This window comes from Littorina saxatilis, linkage group LG11, assembly GCF_037325665.1.
Source record: "Littorina saxatilis isolate snail1 linkage group LG11, US_GU_Lsax_2.0, whole genome shotgun sequence".
Lineage (NCBI taxonomy): Eukaryota > Metazoa > Mollusca > Gastropoda > Littorinimorpha > Littorinidae > Littorina > Littorina saxatilis.
In genome coordinates this window covers 44,649,196-44,673,828 of record NC_090255.1, presented here as the reverse complement: position 1 = coordinate 44,673,828, position 24,633 = coordinate 44,649,196, and the positions used below count along the sequence as shown (strand labels likewise).

The 24,633-nt window shown below is 44.0% G+C and overlaps 1 protein-coding gene across 2 annotated transcripts in view; it reads left to right on the top strand.

Annotated features, from left to right (window-relative positions):
* The window catches only part of LOC138980565 (WD repeat-containing protein 48-like), a 42,172-nt gene extending 18,083 nt beyond the window's left edge, over positions 1-24,089 (top strand). Inside the window, exons 11-20 of one of the 2 annotated variants that reach the window (XM_070353453.1) lie at positions 384-481; positions 1,467-1,574; positions 3,004-3,103; positions 6,332-6,403; positions 8,002-8,074; positions 9,910-10,024; positions 12,023-12,099; positions 14,227-14,422; positions 18,665-18,780; positions 23,642-24,089. In XM_070353453.1, coding sequence (XP_070209554.1) covers positions 384-481; positions 1,467-1,574; positions 3,004-3,103; positions 6,332-6,403; positions 8,002-8,074; positions 9,910-10,024; positions 12,023-12,099; positions 14,227-14,422; positions 18,665-18,780; positions 23,642-23,750 — 1,064 coding nt within the window. In that variant the 3' untranslated portion in view covers positions 23,751-24,089. Of the gene's footprint in view, positions 1-383; positions 482-1,466; positions 1,575-3,003; positions 3,104-6,331; positions 6,404-8,001; positions 8,075-9,909; positions 10,025-12,022; positions 12,100-14,226; positions 14,423-18,664; positions 18,815-23,641 lie in introns of both variants that reach the window. The other variant, XM_070353454.1, reaches the window with a different exon arrangement.
* The last annotated feature ends 544 nt before the right edge of the window (positions 24,090-24,633 follow it).

Sequence of the window (24,633 nt, the reverse complement as noted above, 5' to 3'; positions counted from 1 at the left end):
CTATTAGGCGAGCATTCACCTTTCACGGCCTTTATTCCAAGTCAAACGGGTATTTGGTGGACATTTTTATCTATGTCTATACAATTTTGCCAGGAAAGACCCTTTTGTCAATCGTGGGATCTTTAACGTGCACACCCCAATGTAGTGTACACGAAAGGACCTCGGTTTTTCGTCTCATCCGAAAGACTAGCACTTGAACCCACCACCTAGGTTAGGAAAGGGGGGAGAAAATTGCGGCCTGACCCAGGGTCGAACTCGCAACCTCTCGCTTCCGAGCGCAAGTGCGTTACCACTCGGCCACCCAGTCCATATATCAAGTTGAAATGGTGACACACTTAATTATGCTTGTGATGGGGAATCAACATCATTGTGTGGATGTGCAGGCGGGCCCAGCATTCGTCAGTACCACGTCCTCAACGACAAGCGACACATCCTGACCAAAGACACCGACAGCAACGTTGCATTGTGGGATGTTTTGACGGTAGTGAAGTGACACCTATTGTTTCATACTGATTCTCTCAGCTTTGTCTGATAATCTAAAGAAAATAACAGATCAATTGGCAGATTATAAATTGTTACTCAAGCAAGTAAATCTTACAGTAGTAAACAAAATCAGAGAGGAGGTTTGTCTTTGCCATGCATTTCTAGTATGCTTTAGTTATTGAGAACCATGGGCTTAGAAATTGATTTGCCTCACAGTGGTGAAACACCTCCGTATTTTATGAGGGCCAACTTCTATGACTATAAAAAAGGAGTTTTTGTAGGAAGTTTGGATTCTGCGATTATGACGTGGTTTTTTAATTTTAACAGATGTAACAAGATTGCAAATGGAAACCAGGTAGCTCAGTTGGTAGAGCGCTAGACTTGTGATCCAATCAGGGGTTGAAATCCAGGCCGGGCGGACACGGGTCAACATTATGTGCAGACTTGGAGATGGTACCCATATCTCACCTCCGGGTCACCATAGTACAAGACCTGGGTCATTCTGCCATAAGTGCAGGTGGTAAGATTACATCTATCCGTGTCACCATAGTACAAGACCTGGGTCATTCTGCCATAAGTGCAGGTGGTAAGATTACATCTATCCGTGTCACCATAGTACAAGACCTGGGTCATTCTGCCATAAGTGCAGGTGGTAAGATTACATCTATCCGTGTCACCATAGTACAAGACCTGGGTCATTCTGCCATAAGTGCAGGTGGTAAGATTACATCTAAGATCACACACCTGGGTAGCGCCACTTGTTGCTGCTAGCTTTCCACTGAGAGGAAGCAACTGGAATTTGCCAGCAATGGAATAATAAAGTGAAGTAAAGTAAAGGCAAGAATAAGAAATGAAATGTGATTGTCAGCGTGGAATGAGCACAGTGTGTCAGTGTGGAATGAGCACAGTGTGTCAGCGTGGAATGAGCACAGTGTGTCAGTGTGGAATGAGCACAGTGTGTCAGTGTCTGTTTGTGTTTTCAGGCCAAGAAAGTGGAGGACCGGGGTCCGGTTGACTTTGAGAAGGAGATCAAACGTCACTTCAAGATGGTCTACGTCCCTAACTGGTTCTCTGTCGACCTCAAGACTGGGGTGAGTCCTATGACTACCAGGCCTTGTTTATCACAGGGTGAATACAGTGGAACCTCTCTTTTAGGACCCTGGTGTCTCAGATGATCTCTTCACAACCTCAGTAAATGTACTCCCATTTTAACCCTTAGGCTGGTTGTCACGACATATGTCGCGCTAATGGCTCAGTCTGTTTGGTCGGTTCCGATTACCTCCCATGGATGCGAAAACCTATATGACCGTTTTTCTTTACTTTTCTCTCTGTTAATTCACCAGTGGCTATGTAACGTGTTAAAGAATTGCACCGGTGTAAGGGTTAAGACTCCTTTCTTTTTAAGACTTGATTTTTCAGATGTTTGGGGGTCTTAAAAGGGGGGTTCCGCTGTGATATTGGGGGGAATTGATAGCCTGTGGTTTCTCTAATCTACAGCTGGGTCAAAGCCCTACCAAACAATCTCTAATCTGTCACCAGAAATTGATGTAAATGTGTGTAGCCAAAGTGCAGTGTGTGAGAGAGAGAGACAGAGTGTGAGAGAGAAACAGAGTGTGGGAGAGAGACAGACAGACAGAGTGAGAGAGAGACAGACAGAGTGAGAGAGAGACAGACAGAGTGAGAGAGACAGAGTGTGAGAGAGAGACAGACAGACAGAGTGAGAGAGAGACAGAGTGTGGGAGAGAGAGACAGAGTGAGAGAGAGACAGAGTGTGAGAGAGAGACAGACAGAGTGAGAGAGAGGCAGAGTGAGAGAGAGACAGACAGAGTGTGAGAGAGAGAGAGTGAGAGAGAGACAGACAGAGTGAGAGAGAAACAGAGTGTGGGAGAGAGACAGGGTGTGAGAGAGAGAGACAGACAGACAGAGTGAGAGAGAGACAGAGTGTGAGAGAGACAGCCAGACAGAGTGAGAGAGAGACAGAGTGTGAGAGAGACAGACAGAGTGAGAGAGAGAGACAGAGTGAGAGAGAGACAGAGTGTGAGAGAGAGATAGACAGAGTGCGAGAGAGAGACAGAGTGAGAGAGAGACAGAGTGAGAGACAGACAGAGTGAGAGAGAGAGAGAGAGACAGACAGAGTGAGAGAGAGACAGAGTGTGAGAGAGAGACAGACAAGACAGAGAGAGAGTGAGAGAGAGACAGTGAGGAAGAGAGAGAGGGAGGTCGAGAGAGACCAAGTGTGAGAGAGACAGACAGAGTGAGAGAGAGACAGACAGACAGAGTGAGAGAGAGACAGAGTGTGAGAGAGAGACAGACAAGACACAGAGAGAGTGAGACAGAGTGTGAGAGAGAGACAGACAAGACAGAGAGAGAGTGAGATAGAGACAGAGTGAGGAAGAGAGAGAGGGAGGTCGAGAGAGACCAAGTGTGAGAGAGAGAGAGAGTGAGAATTTGTGTGTGTGCATGCGTTCATGCTTTCTTTTTCTTCTGACTGGATGTGATAAAGATGTTGTGTGTGTGTAGCTGTTAACGATCCACCTGGATGACTCGGACTGCTTCGCTGCCTGGATGTCAACGCGTGACCTTGGACTTGACATGCCCCCCGAGGCCCCCGAAACAAAGAGTGAGTTGAATGAGACTCTAGATGTGTACATGTAAGCATTTTCCTCGGTAACAACGCTTTAGCTGATTGTCTGCAGTTACAGTTTCAGTTTTGTCATCAGTTTTGGATTGACCAACAGTGAAAATTAAGACATACGTATATTGAAAATATTAAAGGATTATTTTTGTTAACATGTTATTTGGAGCACGATACGTGTCAGTCACATGTCTTTGACTTAATTTTGTAGAGAAGGAACAATTTGACTTATAAGTTTTGTAGAGAAGGAACAATTTGACTTATAAGTTTTGTAGAGAAGGAACAATTTGACTTGTAAGTTTTGTAGAGAAGGAACAATTTGACTTGTAAGTTTTGTAGAGAAGGAACAATTTGACTTGTAAGTTTTGTTGAGAAGGAACAATTTGACTTGTAAGTTTTGTTGAGAAGGAACAATTTGACTTGTAAGTTTTGTTGAGAAGGAACAATTTGACTTGTAAGTTTTGTTGAGAAGGAACAATTTGACTTGTAAGTTTTGTTGAGAAGGAACAATTTGACTTGTAAGTTTTGTTGAGAAGGAACAATTTGACTTGTAAGTTTTGTTGAGAAGGAACAATTTGACTTGTAAGTTTTGTTGAGAAGGAACAATTTGACTTGTAAGTTTTGTTGAGAAGGAACAATTTGACTTGTAAGTTTTGTTGAGAAGGAACAATTTGACTTGTAAGTTTTGTTGAGAAGGAACAATTTGACTTGTAAGTTTTGTTGAGAAGGAACAATTTGACTTGTAAGTTTTGTTGAGAAGGAACAATTTGACTTGTAAGTTTTGTTGAGAAGGAACAATTTGACTTGTAAGTTTTGTTGAGAAGGAACAATTTGACTTGTAAGTTTTGTTGAGAAGGAACAATTTGACTTAGTTTTGTTGAGAAGGAACAATTTGACTTGTAAGTTTTGTTGAGAAGGAACAATTTGACTTATAAGTTTTGTTGAGAAGGAACAATTTGACTTGCAAGGTTTGTTGAGAAGGAACAATTTGACTTATAAGTTTTGTTGAGAAGGAACAATTTGACTTGCAAGGTTTGTTGAGAAGGAACAATTTGACTTGCAAGGTTTGTTGAGAAGGAACAATTTGACTTGCAAGGTTTGTTGAGAAGGAACAATTTGACTTGTAAGTTTTGTTGAGAAGGAACAATTTGACTTGTAAGTTTTGTTGAGAAGGAACAATTTGACTTGTAAGTTTTGTTGAGAAGGAACAATTTGACTTGTAAGTTTTGTTGAGAAGGAACAATTTGACTTGTAAGTTTTGTTGAGAAGGAACAATTTGACTTGTAAGTTTTGTTGAGAAGGAACAATTTGACTTGTAAGTTTTGTTGAGAAGGAACAATTTGACTTGCAAGTTTTGTAGAGAAGGAACAATTTGACTTATAAGGTTTGTTGAGAAGGAACAATTTGACTTGCAAGTTTTGTTGAGAAGGAACAATTTGACTTGTAAGTTTTGTTGAGAAGGAACAATTTGACTTGTAAGTTTTGTTGAGAAGGAACAATTTGACTTGTAAGTTTTGTTGAGAAGGAACAATTTGACTTGTAAGTTTTGTTGAGAAGGAACAATTTGACTTGTAAGTTTTGTTGAGAAGGAACAATTTGACTTGTAAGTTTTGTTGAGAAGGAACAATTTGACTTGTAAGTTTTGTTGAGAAGGAACAATTTGACTTGTAAGTTTTGTTGAGAAGGAACAATTTGACTTGTAAGTTTTGTTGAGAAGGAACAATTTGACTTGTAAGTTTTGTTGAGAAGGAACAATTTGACTTATAAGTTTTGTAGAGAAGGAACAATTTGACTTATAAGTTTTGTAGAGAAGGAACAATTTGACTTGTAAGTTTTGTTGAGAAGGAACAATTTGACTTATAAGTTTTGTAGAGAAGGAACAATTTGACTTGTAAGTTTTGTTGAGAAGGAACAATTTGACTTGTAAGTTTTGTTGAGAAGGAACAATTTGACTTGTAAGTTTTGTTGAGAAGGAACAATTTGACTTGTAAGTTTTGTTGAGAAGGAACCATTTGACTTATAAGTTTTGTTGAGAAGGAACAATTTGACTTGTAAGTTTTGTTGAGAAGGAACAATTTGACTTATAAGTTTTGTTGAGAAGGAACAATTTGACTTGTAAGTTTTGTTGAGAAGGAACAATTTGACTTGCAAGGTTTGTTGAGAAGGAACAATTTGACTTATAAGTTTTGTTGAGAAGGAACAATTTGACTTGTAAGTTTTGTTGAGAAGGAACAATTTGACTTGTAAGTTTTGTTGAGAAGGAACAATTTGACTTGTAAGTTTTGTTGAGAAGGAACAATTTGACTTGTAAGTTTTGTTGAGAAGGAACAATTTGACTTGTAAGTTTTGTTGAGAAGGAACAATTTGACTTGTAAGTTTTGTTGAGAAGGAACAATTTGACTTGTAAGTTTTGTTGAGAAGGAACAATTTGACTTGTAAGTTTTGTTGAGAAGGAACAATTTGACTTGTAAGTTTTGTTGAGAAGGAACAATTTGACTTGTAAGTTTTGTTGAGAAGGAACAATTTGACTTGCAAGGTTTGTTGAGAAGGAACAATTTGACTTGTAAGTTTTGTTGAGAAGGAACAATTTGACTTGTAAGTTTTGTTGAGAAGGAACAATTTGACTTGTAAGTTTTGTTGAGAAGGAACAATTTGACTTGTAAGTTTTGTTGAGAAGGAACAATTTGACTTGTAAGTTTTGTTGAGAAGGAACAATTTGACTTGTAAGTTTTGTTGAGAAGGAACAATTTGACTTGTAAGTTTTGTTGAGAAGGAACAATTTGACTTGTAAGTTTTGTTGAGAAGGAACAATTTGACTTGTAAGTTTTGTTGAGAAGGAACAATTTGACTTGTAAGTTTTGTTGAGAAGGAACAATTTGACTTGTAAGTTTTGTATTGTATTGTATTGTATTGTATTGTATTGTATTGTATTGTATTGTATTGTATTGTATTGTAGAAGGAACAACGCATATAGCAGAGATATTCAGAAAGGGTAAGGAAATGGCAGAAATGTCAACTTCAGGCGTTGATTGTTGGATTGCTTTTCAGAAAATTAATTTATAAGAAGAAGTGAAAGAAAAACATCACCAAAGTGCTATGGTAGGGCTTCAACGGTCTGAGAAGTGCAAACGTAGCTCTTTGGTTAATTATTTATTTTTTCTTAAATCAATGAATGTATGGAATATGAATGAAGATTGTGTGTGTGTGTTTCAGCCAACATTGGCACCACTCTACTCCAGGCCTTGCTGGAACACTGGCCCCGCGCACAGCTAGAGGAGACTGCAGGTATGTCAAACAATGGCTACCCCAACCCCCTCCCCATATCTATATCCCCTCTCCCCCCATTCTGCCTCTTCCCAACCCCCTCCCCATATCTATATCCCCTCTCCCCCCATTCTGCCTCTTCCCAACCCCCTCCCCATATCTATATCCCCTCTCCCCCCATTCTGCCTCTCCCCAACCCCCTCCCCATATCTATATCCCCTCTCCCCCCATTGTGCCTCCCCCCTCTCCCACTTCCTTTTTCAACATGTGATCCTTGCATTGTGTCCGGAAATGAATGAAATGAGGGGACACATGGAAGATGTTGTAGACACATGGAAGATGTTGTAGACACATGGAAGATGTTGTGGACACATGGAAGATGTTGTAGACACATGGAAGATGTAGACACATGGAAGATGTTGTAGACACATGGAAGATGTTGTAGACACATGGAAGATGTTGTAGACACATGGAAGATGTTGTAGACACATGGAAGATGTTGTAGACACATGGAAGATGTTGACACATGGAAGATGTAGACACATGGAAGATGTTGTAGACACATGGAAGATGTAGACACACGGAAGATGTTGTAGACACATGGAAGATGTAGACACATGGAAGATGTAGACACATGGAAGATGTTGTGGACACATGGAAGATGTAGACACATGGAAGATGTAGTTGCCTGTGGGGGATTCTCCACAACAAGTGTTGCCTGTGGGGGATTCTCCACAACAAGTGTTGCCTGTGGGGGATTCTCCACAACAAGTCTTGCCTGTGGGGGATTCTCCACAACAAGTGTTGCCTGTGGGGGATTCTCCACAACAAGTGTTGCCTGTGGGGGATTCTCCACAAGTGTTGCCTGTAGGGGATTCTCCACAACAAGTGTTGCCTGTGGGGGATTCTCCACAACAAGTGTTGCCTGTGGGGGATTCTCCACAACAAGTGTTGCCTGTGGGGGATTCTCCACAGGCAACACTTGTGGGGGATTCTCCACAACAAGTGTTGCCTGTGGGGGATTCTCCACAACAAGTGTTGCCTGTGGGGGATTCTCCACAACAAGTGTTGCCTGTGGGGGATTCTCCACAACAAGTGTTGCCTGTGGGGGATTCTCCACAACAAGTGTTGCCTTTGGGGGATTCTCCACAACAAGTGTTGCCTTTGGGGGATTCTCCACAAGTGTTGCCTGTGGGGGATTCTCCACAACAAGTGTTGCCTTTGGGGGATTCTCCACAAGTGTTGCCTGTGGGGGATTCTCCACAACAAGTGTTGCCTTTGGGGGATTCTCCACAAGTGTTGCCTTTGGGGGATTCTCCACAACAAGTGTTGCCTGTTGTGGGGGATTCTTCACAACAAGTTTTGCCTGTGGGGGATTCTCCACAACAAGTGTTGCCTGTGGGGGATTCTCCACAACAACTTTCAGGAGAAGAAAAACTACAAAAAGTTTAAAAAGCAAAATAGCAGCAAAGCACAAACTAACACAGAGAGTGACTGATCAACCCAAAGTGTAGAGGGAAGTAACTGTAATCAAGAGTGCAAGGGAGGAAAGCGGTTGGAAGATATTTCGAACACACACATGCATATCACATGTTGACATGAATTTTGTGTTGTTTCAGATGTGGATGTGGGAGAGAGAGCGTCGTCAGGGACTTCCTTCAGCGTACCTGGCCACACACCTGTCATCTTCAGGTAGGTCACAGGGGTCAACACCTCTTCATGTGTGTAGGTGCTTTGGGGTTGGTGGAGGGGGGAGTGACGGGTTAGTGAGCGGGTATGGATGTTAGCGTGCAGTGTGTGTGTGTGTGTTGTGTGTGTGTTGTGTGTGTGTTGTGTGTGTTGTGTGTGTGTTGTGTGTGTTGTGTGTGTTGTGTGTGTGTTGTGTGTGTGTTGTGTGTGTTGTGTGTGTGTTGTGTGTGTGTTGTGTGTGTGTTGTGTGTGTGTGTGTGTGTGTGTGTGTGTTGTGTGTGTGTTGTGTGTGTGTGTTGTGTCTCTCTGTGTCTACACGTGCAGGATATGATAAAATTGCCCAGTGAGCAGTGATACTAATAGTAATGAGTACTGTTTGGATGTATGTTCTGGTTGACAGTCGTCTGAGAAACAAAATGAACGTTGAGGTTTCTCACATGTTGTGGAGGCTAGATCTTTGAAATCATACACACATAGCTGCCAACCCTCCAGGATTTTCCCGGGAATCTCCAGAAGTTGACAACTTCTCCCTGTTCATATTCAGGACTACACGGTCCCCCTGGACCCCCTGGCTCCTGGATTTTGACTTGAGAAGGTTGGCAGCTATGTACACACTTTCACAGTTTCGATGACCTCCATGCATGACCAAAACACAGAGAGAAAGACTGTGAGAGAGAGAGACAGAGACTGACAGAGATATAGAGACAGACAGATAGAACTCAGAACTCATTTTTACATTTAGTCAAGTTTTGACTAAATGTTTTAACGTAGAGGGGGAATTGAGACGAGGGTCGTGGTGTGTGTGTGTGTCTGTCTGTGTGTGTGTGTGTGTAGAGCGATTCAGACTAAACTACTGGACCGATCTTTATGAAATTTTACATGAGAGTTCCTGGGAATGATATCCCCGGACGTTTTTTTCATTTTTTCGATAAATGTCTTTGATGACGTCATATCCGGCTTTTTGTAAAAGTTGAGGCGGCACTGTCACACCCTCATTTTTCAATCAAATTGATTGAAATTTTGGCCAAGCAATCTTCGACGAAGGCTGGACTTCGGTATTGCATTTCAGCTTGGTGGCTTAAAAATTAATTAATGACTTTGGTCATTAAAAATCTGAAAATTGTATAAAAATTTTTTTTTTATAAAACGATCCAAATTTACGTTCATCTTATTCTTCATCATTTTCTGATTCCAAAAACATATAAATATGTTATATTTGGATCAAAAACAAGCTCTGAAAATTAAAAATATAAAAATTATGATCAAAATGAAATTTTCGAAATCAATGTAAAAACACTTTCATCTTATTCCTGGTCGGTTCCTGATTCCAAAAACATATAGATATGATATGTTTGGATTAAAAACACGCTCAGAAAGTTAAAACGAAGAGAGGTACAGAAAAGCGTGCTATCCTTCTCAGCGCAACTACTACCCCGCTCTTCTTGTCAATTTCACTGCCTTTGCCACGAGCGGTGGACTGACGATGCTACGAGTATACGGTCTTGCTGAAAATTTGCAGTGCGTTCAGTTTCATTCTGTGAGTTCGACAGCTTGACTAAATGTTGTATTTTCGCCTAACGCGACTTGTTTTATTTTATTGTTTAGGCTGCTGAGAGAGAGAGAGACTGAAAGAGACAGACAGGCACAGAGAGACAGAGACTGAGAGAGAGATAAACAGAGAGAGACTGAGAGAGAGAGACTGAGAGAGAGACTGAGACAGACACAGAGAGACAGACACTGAGAGACAGACAGAGACAGACAGACACAGAGAGACAGAGAGAGAGAGAGAGAGAGAGAGAGATGAAATAAATCTTGTCATTCATGATGTGTGTGTGCAGTGAGGTAGGGGGCAGAACTCTGTTCCGACTGCTGTGTCGTGACGCTGGGGGTGAGACGGAACAGATGCTGCTGAAGGAGACGGTGCCGGACTGGGTGGTCGACGTCGTCGTTCATGTAAGTCTTCATGGCCAGTGTACACTGCAAAGTTAACAAATGGGTGGAAGTTGGTCTCTGTTCTGAGGTGTAGTGTACGCTTCCGAGATGTACGGTTGTACGGTTCTGGTGTGAAGTGTACGGTTCCGAGATGTAGTGTACGGTTTCGAAGTGTAGTGTACGGTTCCAATGTGCAGTGTTCGGTTCCGCTGTGTAGTGTTATGTGTTATAACTGAAGTCCGTGTGTTTCAGAGTGTTATAACTGAAGTCCGTGTGTTTCAGAAAAACACGTGTTATAACTGGTGTCCATGTGCTTCAGAAAAACATGTGTTATAACTGGTGTCCATGTGCTTCAGAAAAATACGTTTTATAACTGATGTCCGTGTGTTTCAGAGTGTTATAACTGGTGTCCGTTGTTTCAGAAAAATACGTGTTATAACTGGTGTCCGTGTGTTTCAGAGTGTTATAACTGGTGTCCATGTGTTTCAGAAAAATACGTGTTATAACTGGTGTCCGTGTGTTTCAGAGTGTTATAACTGGTGTCCGTGTGTTTCAGAGTGTTATAACTGGTGTCCGTGTGTTTCAGAGTGTTATAACTGGTGTCCGTGTGTTTCAGAGTGTTATAACTGGTGTCCGTGTGTTTTAGAGTGTAATAACTGAAGTCCGTGTGTTTCAGAAAAACACGTGTTATAACTGGTGTCCATGTGCTTCAGAAAAACATGTGTTATAACTGATGTCCGTGTGTTTCAGAAAAATACGTGTTATAACTGGTGTCCCTGTGTTTCAGAAAAACATGTGTTATAACTGGTGTCCATGTGCTTCAGAAAAATACGTTTTATAACTGGTGTCCGTGTGTTTCAGAGTGTTATAACTGGTGTCCGTGTGTTTCAGAAAAATACGTGTTATAACTGGTGTCCGTGTGTTTCAGAGTGTTATAACTGGTGTCCATGTGTTTCAGAAAAATACGTGTTATAACTGGTGTCCGTGTGTTTCAGAGTGTTATAACTGGTGTCTGTGTGTTTCGGAAAAACATGTGTTATAACTGGTGTCCGTGTGTTTCAGAGTGTTATAACTGGTGTCTGTGTGTTTCAGAATAACATGTGTTATAACTGGTGTCCGTGTGTTTCAGAGTGTTATAACTGGTGTCCATGTGTTTCAGAAAAATACGTGTTATAACTGGTGTCCATGTGTTTCAGAGTGTTATAACTGGTGTCCGTGTGTTTCAGAGTGTTATAACTGGTGTCTGTGTTTCAGAAAAACATGTGTTATAACTGGTGTCCATGAGTTTCAGAAAAATACGTGTTATAACTGGTGTCCGTGTGTTTCAGAGTGTTATAACTGGTGTCTGTGTGTTTCAGAAAAACATGTGTTATAACTGGTGTCCGTGTGTTTCAGAGTGTTATAACTGGTGTCTGTGTGTTTCAGAATAACATGTGTTATAACTGGTGTCCATGTGTTTCAGAGTGTTATAACTGGTGTCCATGTGTTTCAGAAAAATACGTGTTATAACTGGTGTCCATGTGTTTCAGAGTGTTATAACTGGTGTCCGTGTGTTTCAGAGTGTTATAACTGGTGTCTGTGTTTCAGAAAAACATGTGTTATAACTGGTGTCTGTGTGTTTCAGAGTGTTATAACTGGTGTCTGTGTGTTTCAGAGTGTTATAACTGGTGTCCATGTGTTTCAGAGTGTTATAACTGGTGTCTGTGTGTTTCATAGTGTTATAACTGTTGTCCATGTGTTTCAGAGTGTTATAACTGGTGTCCGTGTGTTTCAGAGTGTTATAACTGGTGTCCGTGTGTTTCAGAGTGTTATAACTGGTGTCGTGTTTCAGAGTGTTATAACTGGTGTCTGTGTTTCAGAAAAACATGTGTTATAACTGGTGTCCGTGTGTTTCAGAGTGTTATAACTGGTGTCCGTGTGTTTCAGAGTGTTATAACTGGTGTCCGTGTGTTTCAGAGTGTTATAACTGGTGTCTGTGTTTCAGAAAAACATGTGTTATAACTGGTGTCTGTGTTTCAGAAAAACATGCCCAAGTTCACCAAGATTCCGTTCTTCCTCCAGCCTCACCCCAGCACCGGCATCAAGCCCATCAAGCGGTGAGAGTTAGACAACATTTGACAACAAACAGTGGGTCTCACTGGGGGCCCGGTAGCTCAGTTGGTGGAGCACTGGACTTGTGATCGAAAGGTCGCAGGTTCGAATTCGGGCCGGGACGGACACGGGTCAACTTTATGTGCAGACCCAGAGACGGAAGCCATGTCCCACCCCCGTGTCATCACAATGGCACGTAAAAGACCTTGGTCATTCTGCCATAAGTGCAGGTGGCTGAATACACCTAAACACGCAGACACTTGGGTAGCGCAACTCCGTTGCTGCTAGCTTTCCACTGGGAGGAAGCGACCCGAATTTCCCAGCGATGGGACAATAAAGTAATGAAAATGGAAAAAAAAAAGAAAAAAAAATGCTTTGCATGTGTGTTTCTCCCTTGATCTTAGCAAACATTTGAGAACCGACAGTGACGTAAGTGTTTATTAGTGAAACTTGATAAACAAAATGTCAGGTTTTTGACAGTTCTGAGCCTGTAATCTAGAAAGACTGTTGATCATTTGTGCTAAAAATAGAAAGACATTCAGATAACGCCCCCAAGGAGATGTGAAACAAGGGTAGTAACTCCTTGACCAGAATGACCTTTCCCTCTCATCTCAAGTGTCATGTCCATTTTGTGGTCAGTGCACTTTGCTACACACTTGTTCCATCACTTTTCTTTCAACTTTAATGTTAATTGCGTTATAACCGCTGATAACAAAAAGTGTTGAAATCAAGACAAGAGAATTGTTGATTGTGGAAGCTACTGAAACTGGAAGCTTCTGCAACTCGGAATCGGAATAAATAACAAACAAAACTAAACAAAAACCAGATTTCTTTCTTCTACTTGAAGAAAGCATTGTTCATTGAGCTACATGATGGCTCAGTGTATTTGTCATTACTGTGTCATGGAGTTGTGTCATTGTGTGTGTCATTGAGTTGTGTTATAGAGTTGTGTCATTATGTGTGTGCCATTGTGTGTCATAGAGTTGTGTTATTGTGTGTGTCATAACTGTGTCATTGTGTGTGTCATAGAGTTGTGTAATTGTGTGTGTGTGTCATAGAGTTGTGTTATAGAGTTGTGTCATTATGTGTGTGCCATTGTGTGTCATAGAGTTGTGTTATTGTGTGTGTCATAACTGTGTCATTGTGTGTGTCATAGAGTTGTGTAATTGTGTGTGTGTGTCATTGAGTTGTGTTATAGAGTTGTGTCATTATGTGTGTGCCATTGTGTGTCATAGAGTTGTGTTATTGTGTGTGTCATAACTGTGTGTCATTGTGTGTGTCATGGAGTTGTGTCCTTGTGTGTGTTATAACTGTGTCATTGTGTGTGTCATTGTGGGTCATTGTGTTGTCAGGCATGGGAATTGTCCGCCGAAATGCAAATTTCCGCCGAATTCTTTTTTTGTTCCGCCGAAAAAGCAAAAGTGTTCGCCGAAAAAATAAATGGGGGAGGCAAAAATGGTTCTAAAAACTGAATATAATGGCAAACTTGGAGCTAAGATGACACCAAATTACACCAGTTGGGTTCTTTGGAGAAACAAAAATTCCGCCCAAAATGCCCCCAAACCCCCCTAGCAGGGCTAGGCGCTTTGCGCCGTCGACTTTGCTATTACTTACAAATGTTCAGCCTTTTTTACTTTTTTCAATTCCCATGCCTGGTTGTGTCATAGTCGTATCATTTAGTTGTGTCATTGTGTGTATCATAACTGTGTCATTGTGTGTGTCATTGAGTTGTGTCATTGTGTGTGCCATTGTGTTGTGTCATAGAGTTGTGTCATTGTGTGTGCCATTGTGTGTGTCATTGAGTTGTCATTGTGTGTGCCATTGTGTTGTGTCATTGAGTTGTGTCATTGTGTGTGCCATTGTGTTGTGTCATAGAGTTGTGTCATTGTGTGTGCCATTGTGTTGTGTCATAGAGTTGTGTCATTGGGTGTGCCATTGTGTGTGTCATTGAGTTGTGTCATTGTGTGTGCCATTGTGTTGTGTCATTGAGTTGTGTCATTGTGTGTGCCATTGTGTTGTGTCATAGAGTTGTGTCATTGGGTGTGTCATTGTGTGTCATAAAGTTGTGTCATTGTGTGTGTCATATAGTTGGGTCATTGTGGGTCATTGTGTTGTGTCATTGTGTGTCCCAGGGATCGCCTGTCAGCCAGCGACATGATCCAGGTGCGCAAGGTCATCGAGCACGTGTACGAGAAGGTGCTGGGTCAGGGGTCAGACGCGGGGTCACAGGCCGCGGCCAGTAACGCCAGTCAAGAGAAGGAGCCGGAGAAAGACGAGGATCTGTCCTCTGTGGCCGAGGAACGTGTAGAGCTGTTGTGTAGCGACCAGGTGAGTGTAGTCATGGTAACAAGGGAGGAACATGTGGAGCTGTTGTGTAGCGACCAGGTGATTGTAGTCATGGTAACAAGGGAGGAACGTGTGGAGCTGTTGTGTAGCGACCAGGTGATTGTAGTCATGGTAACAAGGGAGGAACATGTGGAGCTGTTGTGTAGCGACCAGGTGATTGTAGTCATGGTAACAAGGGAGGAACATGTGGAGCTGTTGTGTAGCGACCAGGTGATTGTAGTCATGGTAACAAGGGAGGAACATGTGGAGCTGTTGTGTAGCGACCAGGTGATTGTAGTCATGGTAACAAGGGAGGAACATGTGGAGCTGTTGTGTAGCGACCAGGTGATTGTAGTCATGGTAACAAGGGAGGAACGTGTAGAGCTGTTGTGTAGCCACCAGGTGATTGTAGTCATGGTAACAAGGGAGGAACGTGTGGAGCTGTTGTGTAGCGACCAGGTGATTGTAGTCATGGTAGCAAGGGAGGAACGTGTGGAGCTGTTGTGTAGCCACCAGGTGATTGTAGTCATGGTAACAAGGGAGGAACGTGTAGAGCTGTTGTGTAGCGACCAGGTGATTGTAGTCATGGTAACAAGGGAGGAACATGTGGAGCTGTTGTGTATCGACCAGGTGATTGTAGTCATGGTAGCAAGGGAGGAACGTGTGGAGCTGTTGTGTAGCGACCAGGTGATTGTAGTCATGGTAGCAAGGGAGGAACGTGTGGAGCTGTTGTGTAGCGACCAGGTGATTGTAGTCATGGTAACAAGGGAGGAACATGTAGAGCTGTTGTGTAGCGACCAGGTGATTGTAGTCATGGTAGCAAGGGAGGAACGTGTGGAGCTGTTGTGTAGCGACCAGGTGATTGTAGTCATGGTAACAAGGGAGGAACATGTAGAGCTGTTGTGTAGCGACCAGGTGATTGTAGTCATGGTAGCAAGGGAGGAACGTGTGGAGCTGTTGTGTAGCGACCAGGTGATTGTAGTCATGGTAACAAGGGAGGAACGTGTAGAGCTGTTGTGTAGCCACCAGGTGATTGTAGTCATGGTAACAAGGGAGGAACGTGTGGAGCTGTTGTGTAGCGACCAGGTGATTGTAGTCATGGTAACAAGGGAGGAACGTGTGGAGCTGTTGTGTAGCGACCAAGTGATTGTAGTCATGGTAGCAAGGGAGGAACGTGTGGAGCTGTTGTGTAGCCACCAGGTGATTGTAGTCATGGTAACAAGGGAGGAACGTGTGGAGCTGTTGTGTAGCCACCAGGTGATTGTAGTCATGGTAACAAGGGAGGAACGTGTGGAGCTGTTGTGTAGCGACCAGGTGATTGTAGTCATGGTAACAAGGGAGGAACGTGTGGAGCTGTTGTGTAGCGACCAGGTGATTGTAGTCATGGTAACAAGGGAGGAACGTGTGGAGCTGTTGTGTAGCGACCAGGTGATTGTAGTCATGGTAGCAAGGGAGGAACGTGTGGAGCTGTTGTGTAGCCACCAGGTGATTGTAGTCATGGTAACAAGGGAGGAACGTGTAGAGCTGTTGTGTAGCGACCAGGTGATTGTAGTCATGGTAACAAGGGAGGAACATGTGGAGCTGTTGTGTATCGACCAGGTGATTGTAGTCATGGTAGCAAGGGAGGAACGTGTGGAGCTGTTGTGTAGCGACCAGGTGATTGTAGTCATGGTAACAAGGGAGGAACGTGTGGAGCTGTTGTGTAGCGACCAGGTGATTGTAGTCATGGTAACAAGGGAGGAACGTGTGGAGCTGTTGTGTAGCGACCAGGTGATTGTAGTCATGGTAACAAGGGAGGAACGTGTGGAGCTGTTGTGTAGCGACCAGGTGATTGTAGTCATGGTAACAAGGGAGGAACATGTGGAGCTGTTGTGTAGCGACCAGGTGATTGTAGTCATGGTAGCAAGGGAGGAACGTGTGGAGCTGTTGTGTAGCGACCAGGTGATTGTAGTCATGGTAACAAGGGAGGAACGCGTGGAGCTGTTGTGTAGCGACCAGGTGATTGTAGTCATGGTAACAAGGGAGGAACGTGTGGAGCTGTTGTGTAGCCACCAGGTGATTGTAGTCATGGTAACAAGGGAGGAACGTGTGGAGCTGTTGTGTAGCGACCAGGTGATTGTAGTCATGGTAACAAGGGAGGAACATGTGGAGCCGTTGTGTAGCGACCAGGTGATTGTAGTCATGGTAACAAGGGAGAAACGTGTGGAGCTGTTGTGTAGCGCCCAGGTGATTGTAGTCATGGTAACAAGGGAGGAACATGTAGAGCTGTTGTGTAGCGACCAGGTGATTGTAGTCATGGTAACAAGGGAGGAACATGTGGAGCTGTTGTGTAGCCACCAGGTGATTGTAGTCATGGTAACAAGGGAGGAACATGTGGAGCTGTTGTGTAGCGACCAGGTGATTGTAGTCATGGTAACAAGGGAGGAACGTGTGGAGCTGTTGTGTAGCGACCAGGTGATTGTAGTCATGGTAACAAGGGAGGAACGCGTGGAGCTGTTGTGTAGCCACCAGGTGATTGTAGTCATGGTAACAAGGGAGGAACGTGTGGAGCTGTTGTGTAGCCACCAGGTGATTGTAGTCATGGTAACAAGGGAGGAACGCGTGGAGCTGTTGTGTAGCCACCAGGTGATTGTAGTCATGGTAACAAGGGAGGAACATGTAGAGCTGTTGTGTAGCGACCAGGTGATTGTAGTCATGGTAGCAAGGGAGGAACGTGTGGAGCTGTTGTGTAGCCACCAGGTGATTGTAGTCATGGTAGCAAGGGAGGAACGTGTGGAGCTGTTGTGTAGCCACCAGGTGATTGTAGTCATGGTAGCAAGGGAGGAACGTGTGGAGCTGTTGTGTAGCGACCAGGTGATTGTAGTCATGGTAACAAGGGAGGAACGTGTGGAGCTGTTGTGTAGCCACCAGGTGATTGTAGTCATGGTAACAAGGGAGGAACGTGTGGAGCTGTTGTGTAGCCACCAGGTGATTGTAGTCATGGTAACAAGGGAGGAACGTGTGGAGCTGTTGTGTAGCCACCAGGTGATTGTAGTCATGGTAACAAGGGAGGAACGTGTGGAGCTGTTGTGTAGCCACCAGGTGATTGTAGTCATGGTAACAAGGGAGGAACGTGTGGAGCTGTTGTGTAGCGACCATGTGATTGTAGTCATGGTAACAAGGGAGGAACGTGTGGAGCTGTTGTGTAGCGACCAGGTGATTGTAGTCATGGTAACAAGGGAGTGACGCGTGGAGCTGTTGTGTAGCGACCAGGTGATTGTAGTCTGTGTGGCAGTGTTTGGGCAATAGCTCAGTATACGTGGAATACCGTGTGGTAGGCGTACAGGTATCCAGGTAGTGTAGTCTGTGTGGCAGTGTTTGGGCAATAGCTCAGTATACGTGGAATACCATGTGGTCGGCATACAGGTATCCAGGTAGTGTAGTCTGTGTGGCAGTGTTTGGGCAATAGCTCAGTATACGTGGAATACCGTGTGGTAGGCGTACAGGTATCCAGGTAGTGTAGTCTGTGTTGGTGTGATCCCATCTGATACTTGCCTTTGAGCAAAGGAATGCCAAGTTATAGCTTAGGACACAGATGGACTTGCTTCTGGCTTGAATGACACTTGCTGAGTGTAAAGGGGCTTTGGAAGAGGAGAATGGCCTTTGGAAAACGGGTCTCATGAGTGATGGCTCTCAAACTTTACAATTCTGCCTCTGTAAATCACAGCTTTTGGGGGCGTAGGTTAAATGCAAATAAATGAATAACATCACCCTGTTACTTTGTACAATCCAGTGTGTGTAATTGTGTGTAACCTGTGTAAAGGCACGCCTTCTTTTAACACTTGCTGTTTTCAGTGTTGGAGGTCATTTTGTACAATCCAGTGTGTGTAATTGTGTGTAACCTGTGTAAAGGCACGCCTTCTTTTAACACTTGCTGTTTTCAGTGTTGGAGGTCATTTTGTACAATCCAGTGTGTGTAATTGTGTGTAACCCGTGTAAAGGCACGCCTTCTTTAACACTTGCTGTTTTCAGTGTTGGAGGTCATTTTGTACAATCCAGTGTGTGTGATTGTGTGTAACCTGTGTAAAGGCACGCCTTCTTTTAACACTTGCTGTTTTCAGTGTTGGAGGTCATTTTGTACAATCCAGTGTGTGTAATTGTGTGTAACCTGTGTAAAGTCACGCCTTCTTTTAACACTTGCTGTTTTCAGTGTTGGAGGTCATTTTGTACAATCCAGTGTGTGTAATTGTGTTCGACCTGTCCCAGGTGCTGGACCCCAACATGGACCTGCGCACGGTGCGACACTTTATCTGGAAGCAGCCGGGTGACCTGACCCTGCACTACCGCCCCCTGTCCAAGAAAGACTTCCACTCCTTCTCCAAGTACAGCGCCCTCAACGCCGGCGACTCGTAGACTGTACAGCTCTGCTTTGTTTGTCACCATCTTTCTTCTCCTGTCCAGCGTCTTGTCTCTCTCCCTACAACTGTACAGCGTCTTGTCTCTCTCCCTACAACGGTACAGCGTCTTCTCTCTCTCCCTACAACTGTACAGGGTCTTCTCTCTCCCTACAACTGTACAGTGTCTTCTCTCTCTCCCTACAACGGTACAGCGTCTTCTCTCTCTCCCTACAACTGTACAGCGTCTTGTCTCTCTCCCTACAACTGTACAGCGTCTTCTCTCTCCCTACAACTGTACAGTGTCTTCTCTCTCCCTACAACTGTACAGTGTCTTCTCTCTCTCCCTACAACGGTACAGCGTCTTCTCTCTCTCCCTACAACTGTACAGTGTCTTCTCTCTCCCTACAACTGTACAGTGTCTTCTCTCTCTCCCTACAACTGTACAGCGTCTTCTCTCTCTCCCTACAACTGTACAGTGTCTTCTCTCTCTCCCTACAACTGTACAGTGTCTTCTCTCTCCCTACAACTGTACAGTGTCTTCTCTCTCTCCCTACAACTGTACAGCGTCTTGTCTCTCTCCCTACAACTGTACAGCGTCTTGTCTCTCTCCCTACAACTGTACAGCGTCTTCTCTCTCTCCCTACAACTGTACAGTGTCTTGTCTCTCTCCCTACAACTGTACAGCGTCTTGTCTCTCTCCCTACAACTGTACAGCATCTTCTCTCTCTCCCTACAACTGTACAGCGTCTTGTCTCTCTCCGTACAACTGTACAGCGTCTTGTCTCTCTCCCTACAACTGTACAGCGTCTTGTCTCTCTCCCTACAACTGTACAGCGTCTTGTCTCTATCCCTACAACTGTACAGTGTCTTGTCTCTCTCCCTACAACTGTACAGTGTCTTCTCTCTCTCCCTACAACTGTACAGCGTCTTGTCTCTCTCCCTACAACTGTACAGCGTCTTCTCTCTCCCTACAACTGTACAGCGTCTTCTCTCTCCCTACAACTGTACAGCGTCTTGTCTCTCTCCCTACAACTGTACAGCGTCTTGTCTCTCTCCCTACAACTGTACAGCGTCTTCTCTCTCTCCTAAAACTGTACAGCGTCTTCTCTCTCTCCCTACAACTGTACAGCGACTTCTCTCTCTCCCTACAACTGTACAGCGTCTTGTCTCTCTCCCTACAACTGTACAGTGTCTTGTCTCTATCCCTACAACTGTACAGCGTCTTGTCTCTCTCCCTACAACTGTACAGCGTCTTGTCTCTCTCCCTACAACTGTACAGCGTCTTCTCTCTCTCCCTACAACTGTACAGCGTCTTCTCTCTCTCCCTACAACTGTACAGCGTCTTCTCTCTCTCCCTACAACTGTACAGCGTCTTGTCTCTCTCCCTACAACTGTACAGCGTCTTCTCTCTCTCCCTACAACTGTACAGCGTCATGTCTCTCCCTGTCAACAACTCTACACTATGCTCTCTTGCTTTCCTTACAACTCTACTCTGTGTTCTCCTGTACAGCGTCTTGTCTTTCTCTCCTCTACCTTGTCTCTTGTCCTTCTCTCCTTACAACTCTACACTCTCAGCCACCATCTCTACGGTCTTCTCGTGTACATCCTCTTGTCCTTCTCTCCTTACAACTCTACACTCTCAGCCACCATCTCTACGGTCTTCTCGTGTACATCCTCTTGTCCTTCTCTCCTTACAACTCTACACTCTCAGCCACCATCTCTACGGTCTTCTCGTATACATCCTCTTGTCTATCTCTCCTTACAACTCTACACTCTCAGCCACCATCTCTACGGTCTTCTCGTGTACATCCTCTTGTCTATCTCTCCTTACAACTCTACACTCTCAGCCACCATCTCTACGGTCTTCTCGTGTACATCCTCTTGTCTATCTCTCCTTACAACTCTACACTCTCAGCCACCATCTCTACGGTCTTCTCGTGTACATCCTCTTGTCCTCTCCTTACAACTCTACACTCTCAGCCACCATCTCTACGGTCTTCTCGTGTACACCCTCTTGTCCTTCTCTCCTTACAACTCTACACTCTCAGCCACCATCTCTACGGTCTTCTCGTGTACATCCCCTTGTCCTTCTCTCCTTACAACTCTACACTCTCAGCCACCATCTCTACGGTCTTCTCGTGTACATCCTCTTGTCTATCTCTCCTTACAACTCTACACTCTCAGCCACCATCTCTACGGTCTTCTCGTGTACATCCTCTTGTCTATCTCTCCTTACAACTCTACACTCTCAGCCACCATCTCTACGGTCTTCTCGTGTACATCCCCTTGTCTATCTCTCCTTACAACTCTACACTCTCAGCCACCATCTCTACGGTCTTCTCGTGTACATCCCCTTGTCCTTCTCTCCTTACAACTCTACACTCTCAGCCACCATCTCTACGGTCTTCTCGTGTACATCCTCTTGTCTATCTCTCCTTACAACTCTACACTCTCAGCCACCATCTCTACGGTCTTCTCGTGTACATCCTCTTGTCCTTCTCTCCTTACAACTCTACACTCTCAGCCACCATCTCTACGGTCTTCTCGTGTACATCCTCTTGTCCTTCTCTCCTTACAACTCTACACTCTCAGCCACCATCTCTACGGTCTTCTCGTGTACATCCTCTTGTCCTCTCCTTACAACTCTACACTCTCAGCCACCATCTCTACGGTCTTCTCGTATACATCCTCTTGTCTATCTCTCCTTACAGTTGTACAGCATCTCTGAGAACGGTACATTCATGGTGCTGTCTCTCTGGTCATGATCAGTGATCACCGTCTGGCGTCATTGTGTGTGTCTCATCACTGTGTCATGGTCTATCCTGTGTCTTGGTCTATCCTGTGTCATGGTCTATCCTGTGTCTTATTACTTGCATATTATTTGACATCTTTGTGTTTTATGACTGGAGTGCACTGTGTGCATGTGTGTGGATGAATTGACTGCTGGTTGTCGACAGAGCGGTTCTTCTTAAGGGAGGCAACACTGTATTTACCTTACAACACCGATGCACACAGTTACTTCCCATTGGTGTATGTGGCTAGAAATTCAGTCCCAATTCTGATCTGAAACGCTAGTGATTGGCCCCTCCTTTGTTTGTCGGAGGTTTTGCAAGAAAATGTCATTGTTCCACAATAGCTAGAAAACGGAAGGAGTTGTTTCCAAAACTCATCTATTCTAGTGAACATGCCTTGTTTTCTCTTCCTATTCACCTCTGATTGTTCTGTTTAATCACTGGTATGTTTGTTGATTTGAATCTCTCGTCATTTCTGTTAGGCTCATCATGTTGTGGGGACTGAAAGTGATGTCTCTAGTGTACAGCTTGTGTTCATTCTGTCATTCCCACTAAGCCTGAGTAGGCTTATCTCGTTGTCATTCATGTTTGTTTTAGACATGTTCCCGTTCTGGACATGGCCTAGCCTGACTATTCACTTTTTATTCACTTTTTTTTGTATGTCTATGTCATTTTGTACTGGACTGTCAGATTTAAACTTGGCCCGGTCAGTGTGTGTGTGTGTGTGTGTGCGTTCTTTGATTTTATTCTGTTAACCAAACGCTGGATGTACTGTAAGAGTATAAGCTGAATTGTTGCGTCTTTCGATTTGTGGATTTTAACTTTTTTGTATTTGTTGTTGTCTGGCTACATGCTATATAGTCCAGGTCATCGTGTGTGTGTAGTTGTTGTTGTTGTCTGGCTACATGCTATATAGTCCAGGTCATCGTGTGTGTGTAGTTGTTGTTGTCTGGCTACATGCTATATAGTCCAGGTCATCGTGTGTGTAGTTGTTGTTGTCTGGCTACATGCTATATAGTCCAGGTCATCGTGTGTGTGTAGTTGTTGTTGTTGTCTGGCTACATGCTATATAGTCCAGGTCTTCGTGTGTGTGTAGTTGTTGTTGTTGTTGTCTGGCTACATGCTATATAGTCCAGGTCTTCGTGTGTGTGTAGTTGTTGTTGTCTGGCTACATGCTATATAGTCCAGGTCATCGTGTGTGTGTAGTTGTTGTTGTCTGGCTACATGCTATATAGTCCAGGTCATCGTGTGTGTGTAGTTGTTGTTGTCTGGCTACATGCTATATAGTCCAGGTCATCGTGTGTGTGTAGTTGTTGTTGTCTGGCTACATGCTATATAGTCCAGGTCATCGTGTGTGTGTAGTTGTTGTTGTCTGGCTACATGCTATATAGTCCAGGTCATCGTGTGTGTGTAGTTGTTGTTGTCTGGCTACATGCTATATAGTCCAGGTCATCGTGTGTGTGTAGTTGTTGTTGTCTGGCTACATGCTATATAGTCCAGGTCATCGTGTGTGTGTAGTTGTTGTTGTCTGGCTACATGCTATATAGTCCAGGTCATCGTGTGTGTGTAGTTGTTGTTGTCTGGCTACATGCTATATAGTCCAGGTCATCGTGTGTGTGTAGTTGTTGTTGTCTGGCTACATGCTATATAGTCCAGGTCATCGTGTGTGTGTAGTTGTTGTTGTCTGGCTACATGCTATATAGTCCAGGTCATCGTGTGTGTGTAGTTGTTGTTGTCTGGCTACATGCTATATAGTCCAGGTCTTCGTGTGTGTGTAGTTGTTGTTGTCTGGCTACATGCTATATAGTCCAGGTCTTCGTGTGTGTGTATTGGAGAGAACAGGATGTGTAGTTGGAGAGTTAGTTTCAAGTTTTGCATCTGTTTTGTGAGGCTGAGTGCTGAGTATACTTTGCTTTGTTGAGAGTGTATAACTACTGTTTTTATAACTTTGTACATGTATGTGTGTGCGCGTGCATGCATGTGTGTGTGTGTTTGTGCGTGCGTGTGTGCATGTGTGTGTGTGTGTGTGCATGCGTGTGTTTGTGTGTGTGTAGCTTCTTTGCCAATTTCAGATGGAAACGTTTGAATGACGATAGAAACGGCCGGCCAGAAGTCCAGATCGCAACCAGTTCTCCCAGCGACGAAACTTATGAACTGGACTAACTGTAGTGCAATGGTGTTTGTAATGTCAGTTGAAAAATGTTGACGCATATTATGTACATACGGTTAAAACATCATTGAACTCTGCAATGATAGTGTCATTGTAGTATTAGGTTAATAAAAATCATTGCAGAAAGTTTTGTTTGCAAAAAGAGAAAGAGAGGGAGACAATGGCTAAGTTTGTGACACTGTGTGTGTGTCTATGTCACTCTGTGTGTGTCTGTGTCACTGTGTGTGTGTCTGTGTCACTGTGTGTGTGTCTGTGTCACTGTGTGTGTGTCTGTGTCACTGTGTGTGTGTCTGTGTCACTGTGTGTGTGTCTGTGTCACTCTGTGTGTGTCTGTGTCATCTGTGTGTGTCTGTGTCATCTGTGTGTTTCTGTGTCATCTGTGTGTTTCTGTGTCATCTGTGTGTGTGTGTGTCTGTGTCATATGTCTGTGTGTGTCTGTGTCATCTGTGTGTTTCTGTGTCATCTGTGTGTGTGTGTCTGTGTCATCTGTCTGTGTCTGTGTCATCTGTGTTTGTCTGTGTCATCTGTCTGTGTGTGTCTGTGTCACTCTGTGTGTGTCTGTGTCACTCTGTGTGTGTGTGTCTGTGTCACTGTGTGTGTGTCTGTGTCACTCTGTGTGTGTGTCTGTGTCACTCTGTGTGTGTCTGTGTCACTGTGTGTGTGTCTATGTCACTGTGTGTGTGTCTGTGTCACTGTGTGTGTGTCTGTGTCACTCTGTGTGTGTCTGTGTCACTCTGTGTGTGTGTGTCTGTGTCACTCTGTGTGTGTGTGTCTGTGTCACTCTGTGTGTGTGTGTCTGTGTCATCTGTGTGTGTCTGTGTCATCTGTGTGTTTCTGTGTCATCTGTGTGTTTCTGTGTCATCTGTGTGTGTGTGT